This window comes from Eutrema salsugineum, unplaced genomic scaffold (genome assembly GCF_000478725.1).
Source record: "Eutrema salsugineum unplaced genomic scaffold, Eutsalg1_0 scaffold_10, whole genome shotgun sequence".
Classification (NCBI taxonomy): domain Eukaryota; kingdom Viridiplantae; phylum Streptophyta; class Magnoliopsida; order Brassicales; family Brassicaceae; genus Eutrema; species Eutrema salsugineum.
This window is the reverse complement of record NW_006256908.1, coordinates 5,875,433-5,886,410: the sequence shown is the minus strand read 5'-3', so window position 1 is coordinate 5,886,410 and position 10,978 is coordinate 5,875,433. Positions and strand designations below refer to the sequence as shown.

Genomic DNA, 10,978 nt, shown 5'->3' with positions numbered 1-10,978 from the left:
ATCAACTTTTTGTTTTAAAATATAAGTTATTTTTGGATTTTAATGCAAATATTTGAAAAAAATTCCACTTTTATTTTTATTCTTATTCTTTTAAGTAATTAATCAGTGTGAAATTAATAAATAATAGATTGATGAAGGGTAAAACTGAAATTGAATGGTTTTTTTAATTTGAGTGAAAAAATCTACAATGACTTATATTTTGTAACAGAGGGAGTAATTGTTTAAAACAAATAAATTGGAAAAAATTGTAATGGAGGCATTGTTCAGATGATAACCAGTGCTTGGGCAATCCAAAGAGACTCTGCGTTATGGGGACAAGAAGCAGAAGAGTTTAAACCAAAGAGGCACTTAGATTCACCTTTAGATTGCCGAGCAAAAGATCTGAACTACATTCCATTCGGATCAGGGAGAAGGATTTGTCCCGGGACAAGTTTCGCTTTGGGTTTGGCACAAGTGGCAGTGGCAAATCTAGTAGGCCGATTTGACTGGAGGGTAGAGGTTCGACCACCACCGGGGGATCATCAATCTGACATAGCAGAATTGAGCTGTTGGTATTGACGTTTGCCGCAAGTTCCCTCTTATTGCATTTCCACATTCAGTTGTATAAGTTGCTCTCTCTCTCTCTCTCTCTCTCTTGATCACCTATAATTATGCAAATACTAATAACAACACATGTTATAAGTTGATATGCACGTAGAACAATAAGCATATACCTCTTCCGTCTAGTGTATGTTGTAGACTTTGTACGCATATTAATAAAAAGTTTTAAGGTCTCCTGATTGATATACCTTTATATAATTAATTATAAGTTGTTTCAAATATTTTAACTCTATTTAATAGAGAATAAGATAGGAAATGTAATACAAATTTTGCAAATACTTGACTAGCTAGATCAATATATAAATATTGAATAACATGTGTTGAAATAAGTATTATAATTTAGGATGTTGGGATTAGAGTTTCAATGTCGTCACGTAAAGCTTCTGAAAGTTTTCAAACACTTGTGAAATTTTCCAAAAAATTTACTTTTCAAAAGGGACAAAGTGTTTCTAAAAATTTTGTGAAAATTTCTCATTAATTTTAACATCTCCAAAAACTTACGAAAATTAACAGAAAAAAACTTACAAATTTCCGATACTTGGATTGGAAGTGACATAATGTACCCACCGAATTTTTGTTGGTTGCCATCCACATATAACAAACAGTGTTTCTGTCAATCCAGAGGATTTCTCATATAAAAGGTTCACCAATATCAATCTACACAAAGCAAATATCAGATATCCTCTTTTGTTTTATGCTTTGGCTTGTGAAAATTTTGATTCATGCTTATCGAAAGAAAAATTATCTATTTACTTGTAAGAGTCAATTCAAAAATAAAGAATTAATATATGGATAGTTAAATATTTTTAAATAAGCTGTTGCAACTAGACATTATAGGTTAATGTAATTATAATTAAAATCTTAGGACTGATACCATATATACGTTCAATATGTTACAAATTGGACCGAAAAGTCAAACTCTATCAAGATGAAAAAAAAAAAAAACGCAATGCTAAACTACGATTTATAAGAAATCCGAATTGCAACGCCCTATGGTTTACCATTCTTTGTGCTTGATGGATTGGACGCAATTAGTTAAGGACTAGAATCTAAAGAAACCTATTTTATATTCATTTCTATACTCGTTTGTATACATGATGTTGAAATATCACTATATCAGCTAGCTAGGCATTAGGCTATGAATAATAATTGTTGTACAATTCTTTTAGTATATTACGAATTGAAAAGTTCATAGTATGTTCTCATGTATATGTGCCCATACGTACATACATATACACACACACATACATATATATATATATATATACCAATATACCATCCATAATAAATGTACTTACAAATTGGGAAAAAAACATTGTGGTGCTGAATGCTTGTGATCATCTGATGCTCGACTATCTGATTGATAAAGTATACATCGCCAAGAGATCGATTGTTTAATGAGCCAAGTGGTGCGCGACAAACTAGCTTTTTTTATCAATGATCATCATCGGTCATTGTTGGCTAACAGCTAGCTGTTCAAGATATTAACAACGTTCTACGCTTTAAGATTTATAACAATAACAATTGCATATATTTTTGATAAATTATTTCTTTATATACCTCACATTTGAGTCATATATATTAATTTACTAAAATTTGCTGTAAGTGGTCCTAAGAGGCTAAGAGGTAGAGATAAGATAACGACAAAAGGCTGAGCAAAGGACGATGATAATTATATTACATAGATTACTATATATCGATATAATTTAATGTGATATATACTATATATAACCACACACCTTCTGTAAATAATGTAATATATATTATTTCATGAAGTAATCGGCTCACAATACATTATATGTTTACATAAAGCTAGCTAAGTTTCTCAACACTCCAAAGTCAAAAATGTTGTTTATGTAATAATTACTAAAAGCCTGCTTATGACATGGATACAGGCGTCAGGCACGATCTAGTGCTTCAGCTAAATTTAGATATGTGTGTGTGTGTGTTTGTGTGTGGTTCTAAGACAAGAAGCACAATTACTATACTTAATTAAATGACTGTTATTTAAGTTTACAATAGCATACGGCAAAATGCACATGATCAAGCCGCCGGAGCCACATCACAGTCGTCATCGTCATCGTCTCCTCCGTTCTCTTGGCCACCAGTTTGTGAGTAAGGAATCAGCCAAGTCTGAGTTGGCTCGTATAGCCTACCTTCTGCGTTGTTGTGACTCATCACTGCCATTTTTTAAATTAGGGTTTTGTGTGTTTCTGGTTTACTAGTGGATTTTTAGTATTGTTTGAAGATATAAAGCTCATGAACTGCCCTCAATTTATAGCATTTCTAGGTTTACCTTTGTGTTTCATCTTTCATATATTCTCAAGAATAATCAATACAGCGACATTGGGGCATTTTGTGGGGTTATATTTGAACGTTGTAGAAAAGAAATATATATTCACAAGTGATTACAAGATTCTGGTATATATTGGCCAATCTAATTATCACTAGGAATTTTACATCATGAAGGTAAGTTCTAATCAATTGTAAAAATAAATATAATTAGCTAGTCTATATCTAATCATTGTCAGTTTAGCAATAATATGAAAACGTTTCACGGTTTAAGGAAGTCTGATCTGATGGTCTAGAGAAAGTTTTAAAATTTTAAAGAGGTCAAAATCATTAACTGTATCATAGAGTTAGACAAACGTTGACTAAGTTCTCTCATATATTTTTTTTCTTTCTTAATTACACTGACTTAATACTTGATATGACGTCAATGTGCATCCAGCCTATAGTCATAGACACACAAATTTAATCAAGGCACCACATTGAATTGATTATAAACATGCTTAGACACATAAAACGACAGTTGAAATATCAAAAGAAACAAAATTAATATTCTAGAGGTAACTTTTAAACATCTTTTGGTTTCTTTGCCCTTTGTGAAAAGCTAAGAGAGTACACGTCTGACATGGCCACGGTTAATACCACAAGTTAGCACAACGTGGCATGTGATGGCCCACACGTGAGCCAACCTCATGGAAGTTGGTCGCAGCTCACGTTTCACACGTGGAAGGAACAGTTCATGCACACTCTCACGTTGCCTCGCCATGCGCCTTCTTGTAGCGTTGTCTATATATACAACCTCTACATACTTACCATACATGTGTGTGTGAATAATAATATGACTAGTCATATATACTCTACAGATAGCATTTGGGGACGACTTTTAAAGCATAAAACCCTAAAGCTGGTGTCATAGTCTTTCTACTATGTTGGCTACTTTAATTGGAATAATATCTTATATGGAGAATTGAGTCAATGTTTATTCAATAACATATGGGGTCTTTTGTTCTATAACTTTTTTATAACCAAGAAATTTAGGATCTTTGGTCCGTAATTTAATTTGTCTGGTCCAAACACCAATACTTGTGGCGGACCTACAAACATAAATCATATCTTATTTCTTAAATACCGTTTAGATTTGAAACTCATATCCGGTAAGCACACCCCTCTAACCGGTTAAGCCAACCGTATTTGGGTATGTTTTATGTTCATATTGACAAAAAATCAAGTTCTTGGCAAACCAACTAAAAGTATTTTAGGATATGGTTGTTTTTTTACATATTAGTTTCTTTTTCTATCTAAAAGAAAAACAAAAATATATATTTAATTTTTTTTTTGAAAAAGGTTGTCAACGCAAAAGAAAAATATAAGCGGTTAGAACGATTAAAGTTTTGTTAATGGCTAAATGTATGTTTGATGAACTGGATCTCTCTCTTTTTTTTTTTTTTGGCGAATGATTTGGCAATATGCTAACTAATATTGGATCGGGCCGTGGTTCACTCAAAAGAAAATGAACCACAAGAATAATCCTCTACTGGGAAACATTTAGAAAAAAAACAACTGAGAGAACTTATGATTATAGATCACTCTTTTGTGGACTATTAGTTAATTATAAATAAAGATGAATAAAAGTTTGTGTTCTAAAAAAGATGGTGGAGAAAACAAAACTTTTCTTTGTGCTTGTATTTTGTTATTATTGTTGATGTACATTCTCTTCATTACAACCATCTATTTATAGATAAAGAGTTAGAACAAAATCAAGACATGTGTAATGGTGATTAGGATATCACATTTTTCTAATACAAATATTAGTGTCCAACCAATATGACAAGTGTCCAAGGAAGTGTAAGAAGATGACAAGTAATAATGTGATGGATAATCACACATTTTTTTTAACACTCCCCCTTGAGTATCCATCACCATTGATGTGTTGCATGTTGCCTCATTAAAACCTTATCATAGAAAAACTCATTTGGGACAAAAAACATAAAAAGGAAAAAGAGTACAACCACGCAACTCCCCCTGAATATAGTCTTCCTTTTATAGATCTTATAGACGTCGCATTCCAATGCTGTGAATATGTTTTCTGAATGTTGTAGTAGGAAGCGCCTTCGTAAAAAGATCTGCAGCATTGTCACTTGAACGAATATATTGAATATCCACTATTTTATTTTTCTCGAGCTCTTGAGTGTAGGAGAAAAATCTTGGAGGGATGTATTTTGTCCTATCACTTTTGATGTAGCCTTCCTTGAGTTGAGAAACACATGCAAAATTATCTTCAAATAATTTTGTTGGCTCCTTATTCATGATTATTCCACTTGCTTCTTGTATGTGATGAATCATAGATCTGAGCCATACACACTCTCTACATGCTTCATGAAGTGCAATAGTTTCTGAATAATTTGAGGAAGTGGCGACCAGTGTCTGCTTTTGAGAACGCCAAGAGATTGCAGTACCTCCAAATGTAAAAACATATCCGGTTTGCGATCGAGCTTTATGTGGATGTGATAAAAAAACCTGCATCTGCAAAACCAACTAAACCGAATTTGGAGTGTCTAAGGTAAAACAATTCCATATCAATTGTTCCTTGAAGATAACAGAAAATATGTTTTATTCCATTCCAATATCTACGTGTAGGGGACAAACTATATCTAGCAAGTAGATTTGTAGCGAATGCTATGTCTGATCGAGTACAATTCGCAAGATGCATAAGTCCACCAATAGCGCTCATATAAGGTACTTCAGGATCTAATATTTCTTCGTTATTTTCACAAGGTCGGGATCTATTTCCGTATCGAGAGATCGATTAACCATTGGAGTACTCAAAGGAGTCCCTTTATTCATACAAAAGCGCTTTAATATCCTTTTAGTGAAATCTGATTGAAGTACGAATACTCCATCTCAAAAATGTTATATTTATAATATAAGACAAACCTTTGTCTTTCCGAGATCTTTCATTTTTTTATTGATTCTTCTATAATCCTTTGTACTTAGGAGGGGATTTTTATCTTATGATCCCATCGATCTTCTTTGCTTTAATTGAACCTGCGCTTCATTTGCTCTATTCACATCAATATGTTCTTCCAAGACATTTATCTTTGATGGAGCATAAACAGTGGGGATGTATGACTTTATCATGTAATCCCATCAAATAACTGGTTTGCCAAATTTTACAAATATATAATTTTATGAACTCTCACGTTGATTGGTAGGAAGATCAAGATAAGCCAAAGTTTGTGTACACTTTTGTGCTATCTTCGGTGATTCTCTAGATCTTCTCCCTTAACGCTGGGAATTCATTTCCATCAAAGTGGTAATCGGCAAAACGTGCCGTACATATATCTCTAGTTACCTGTCCAAGATAGCATCTCTGGAATAATCTCTTTTATTATACTACTCAAAATAACTCTTCAGGAGTTTTGATGATTATCATTCTTTATTTCAATCAAGTAGCGTTCCCGAGAACATATTTTTGATATTATTAATCCTTCTAATTGCTTCTAGCAATTTGATATCCTTTTAGGATTAAATGAAGTCTTTCTCTCAATCTTAAACTGATAAAGGATCTGTAAAATAGTTGCATCTACCACAAGAAAGTATATCTTTTCATATATCATTTTCATTCATCTTTCATATAAATATCCACTTATGTCTCATAAGTTTTACACTTTCAAATATACGGACTACTGGTCCAAATCTTTCTTTACAAGAGATTTGACTTTACTTATACGGTCTTTACCATGATTGGCAAATCATTACTTTATGCATTTTTCAATACATCTTTTGTATCGCAGTTTCGATCCTTATTTCTCATCATCAACTGCTTCATTTAATGCAAAAATATTATCGACGTCGATTTGTATTTGATTCCATTCATTCTATACATGACTCAACTAGTTGAATTCTCTTATCATTACTAAAAACCTAGATTTCTTTCTTTCTCATATCTATGTATTTTCTAGAGAATCATTCCTTGACCTTGCCATTTTATAATATGCTCCTTTTTCTTTTCGAGGATTCTTATGAACCAATATTTCTATATGTGATCTTTAGCCTCTATAACAGTTGATATTGTTCCTTCCCCTGGGGCGTCAATATTAATTGGAACACAACTGGTATCACTTAATCATAGTCAAGTAATGCTTCTAGCATCAAATTTGCTTAACTTTGTAAATAAATTATCTTTCAAACCTTTTAGTGCACATTCTTTCCGAGGATCAAGATAATTCTTTCACTGATTTTCCAGCTGTTTATTTTCTCCCCTTTTCTTAATTGTTGGAAAGACTAACTCACTGAAACCACAGTCTGTAATTCTAATATTATCCCTTATATGACAGCTTAATACATTCACTCATCAAGGGAGATTCATATTCAACATATATTCCTCTTTTGAGTTCCATCATAGATCAATGTGGTGGAGCAACATTATCCAAAACTTTATATGGGAAACATCTGGTTCCTGATTAAAACCAATTTTTTGGGGAGAACTCAAAATTTTTCATTGGCATAATGCGATTCAATGCGGTTTCAATCTACAACCGACTGCTCTACCACTGAGCTACTGAGAAACATCAATTAACCAAATACTTTCGCAAAGATACATAGTGGGTGATCAATCCACAATATCTCTTTGTATATGTACCAAAAATTTGTCTTTTTCCAAATTTATGGAGAGAGAAAGCCGCATTATGAAACTTGCCTTATGTACAACATATAAGAATTTTCTGAATCTTTAATGAATGTCTATAAACTTTTTTTTTAATTCTTTACACATGATTTATCGAATATGAGTTTGAACATGATCTTCTGGATGTTTCACTTACTATGAATTATGGTATTTTTCAATTCTCGCAGAGCTGTGCTTAGATCTGTGGTGGCTTTAGGCGAATTAAAAAAATGTGGCCCTTATAAAAATATAATAAAAAATTATCGTCTTAAACGTATACAAAAATAATAATAATAATAACCGAAACTATAGAAATTCTAAAACATAATTTTTTCTTCCTTTTTTTCCTAGAAAATCATTCACCAAACTCACATAATCGAGTTGTTTCACCAATTCTCTTTCTATAGAAATAATAGCCAACCCGTTCAACCTATCTTGCGACATAGTTGATCAGAGGTACGACTTTATCAATTTCAACTTTGAAAAGCTCCTTTCTGCAGAAGCAACTGAAACTGGAATTGTTAACAAAATCCGATAAGCAATCCAAGAGTTTGGGTAGCCTTGTTCTTTTGTTTTCAAAAAGTTTAACACTTCTATAGGTCGCTTGCAGTCTCTTGGCAAAGTTTGTCTTAGAACTTTTAGTTCAAAAAATAAGCCACTTCCATCAACATCTGAATGATTTCCATGCTTCAGATAGGTTTCAAGATTGGTACAAGAAACCATCAAGTTATCCTCATTTGCCTCTTGCAGTTTTTTTTCGATCAAACAAAAAACCAAATATTTGTTCATACTTCTGAAACTGTTCAAACCTCGTCTGAAGAGAATATAAAGCTTGGTCCATGAGTTGAATGAAGTAAGAAATTCTAAAGTTTTATTCCGGTGATAAATTCATTGTTTCATCAACTCTCTCTGAATCTTCATCAAAATGGTTTTTTCTTCTTATAACACGCTTTGCCTTTGTAGGGAATACAGCTTCATTGTCCATGGATTCAGACAATAGAATAGCTTCAGATTTTGCTCTCTCAAAACTTGTTTCTCTGAACTTTTGGAAATAAGAAATAAGTCCATTTAACTGAGCAATAGCAGAATCAATATTCATGTCTTCGGACTGTAAATTCTTGCTAACGGAGTTAACAGCAGATAAAAGATCATACCAAATAACCATGGACAGCAAGAATTCATAACTTCCAATACCATGTGTTTCACTTGTGGCAAGACATTCAGCATCACTTTGTGCTTCGGGATCATCACTAGTTTCTGCTATATAAATTAAGGCATCTCTTATTTTTGGAGCTTGAAATCTTATTGCCTTAACGCATGCAACATGACTCTCCCAACGAGTTTGGGATAAAGATTTAACTGTTAGTCCTCCCACCATATCCTCAAGTACTTTCCATCGCTTAGTTGAAGATGAAAACAAGCGATAAATACGTTGTATGATCCCAAAAAATGATATAATTTGTAGAATTGGTTGCCATATCACATAAAGCAAGATTGAGGCTATGACATCCACACGGTGTATAAAACGCACGTGGATTGACATCAATGAATCTTTTTTGTACTCGTTTATGTATTCCTTTCATGTTTGATCCGTTATCGTATCCTTGTCCTCTAACATTATCAATCCTCAAAACAAGAGCAACCAACACATCTTGAATCTCACGAAAAAGTCCTCCAGATGTGTCATCAACTTTTAAAAACGTCAGAAAAAACTCCTCTACCTTGGCTGAATCTTCTAAGATATCAACACATCGGATGATGAGGGTCATTTGTTCATGATGGCTAACATCAGGAGTGCAGTCAAGAATGACAGAGAAATATTTTGCACGCTTAATCTTCTTGATGATCAAATCTTTGATCTCATTAGCTAACATTGCTATTACCTCATTCTGAATTTTATTGCTGAGATAATGATGACGAGACTCACCATCTTCAAAACGCCTAAGATGTTCTCTCATAACTGGTTCCCACTCAGAAAGCATCTCAATAAAGCTTAAAAAGTTTCCATTACCGTCTGCGCTTATTTTCTCGTTACTTCCACGAAACGCCAAATTCTGTTTAGCAAGAGTCTTTACCAATGAGAAAATTCTCAGCAACACATCTTTCCAATGACTCCTCTCTTTATTGAGCTCATCTTGCACATGTTTATCAATAGTTTGGTTTTTGTTTAGCCTCATATCTAGCTCCATCCACTGACTCATACACAACACATGGCTATAACTGGTTTCATGCCTATTAAGGCTCCCTAAAATGTTTTTCCAATCTTTTAAGCCTTTAGACGCCAATTGACTAGCATTGTCGTCTTTACTAAATAGCTTACAACAAAAACAAAAAACTTTTTTTAATGTTTTTGAAAACACAAGCCAACGTCTATCTTGTTTCTCACCATTACGAAGTTCTCTGGTATAATATGAATGAGAAAAATGTCTACCACCAATCTTGTCTCTTGGAAATTGATAGCCAATTTCTTGTCGAGGTCCAGGTCCTTTTTCAACTAGAAAATCTCTCTGTTGTTGATCAATTTCCTCCAATTTCCAGGATCATAAAAATCAAAAGTTTTATAATACTCCTTAAATCCAGCACTGTTATCATCTTTTTTCTCATTCTCATCATCAGCTACCTCGACATTCTCATCGTCCTGTGCATTCTCATCTTCTTTCTCATTCACAAATTCATCTTCCGATTCATTCATATCTCCGCAATCAGCCATATTTTCATCAGACCCACCATCAACAAATTTTTGAGGATGTTCGATTCCATCAGATTTTTCACTAGCAATCTTAGTTCTTTTTACAAACCTAAGTATAGAACCTTGTTGAGATTTGTTGAACTCCTTGTCTTTTTTCTTCCTTTCTCTTTTTACCGATCCAGGAATGTGTTTTCTTGTTGGCACCGGAGACATCTTCTGAAATTTATGGAAGAAAACAGTTATGCTATGTCTAACCAATTAAATTTCCAACACAATTCAAAAAATTTTAAACTCAAATTCAAACATACTTGATGTCGATGTAGCCACAAATCAGCCAGTTTTGTAAATGTAACCGAGAACCGGCTGACAAACCGGTTTGAATTAGCTACTAAAATCAGACTTTTAAAAATCAGATAAATCTGGAATAAACCAATTAAAACTTTGCAAACCAGTGATTAAACCGATGAATCCGGTCAAACACAAACTTTGTTTTGAAAGTTGGTTTTTATACTCAAAAAGATTTGTAATTGATGTTGCTACTTATATTGAAGAAAAATTATAGGCTTCCTCAACGATGTGGGACTTTGTTAATTATGATTGTTTCAAGTTTTTAGTTAAATTTCCTTTTTCAAAATTTTCCTTTTCATTTATAAATATCCATAAAAATAAATATCAATAATGATACTAGTATATAGGCTTTTCTAATCCAGTAAAATTATGGCCTTATTTTTGTT

At 33.0% G+C, this 10,978-nt stretch overlaps 2 protein-coding genes across 2 annotated transcripts; both read right to left on the bottom strand.

Moving 5' to 3' along the window:
- Positions 1–2,436: 2,436 nt before the first annotated feature.
- Positions 2,437–2,842, bottom strand: LOC112081469. Its single transcript, XM_024148177.1, has one exon. It carries the CDS (start codon positions 2,785–2,787, stop codon positions 2,644–2,646), a length of 144 nt encoding a protein of 47 aa, XP_024003945.1. The 5' UTR covers positions 2,788–2,842; the 3' UTR covers positions 2,437–2,643.
- Positions 2,843–8,494: 5,652 nt separating this feature from the next.
- Positions 8,495–9,744, bottom strand: LOC112081568. The gene is made up of 4 exons (XM_024148333.1): positions 9,384–9,744; positions 9,172–9,245; positions 8,880–8,954; positions 8,495–8,614 (listed from the first exon to the last, which is right to left on the bottom strand). Exons 1-4 carry the CDS (start codon positions 9,742–9,744, stop codon positions 8,495–8,497), a joined length of 630 nt encoding a protein of 209 aa, XP_024004101.1.
- Positions 9,745–10,978: the final 1,234 nt, after the last annotated feature.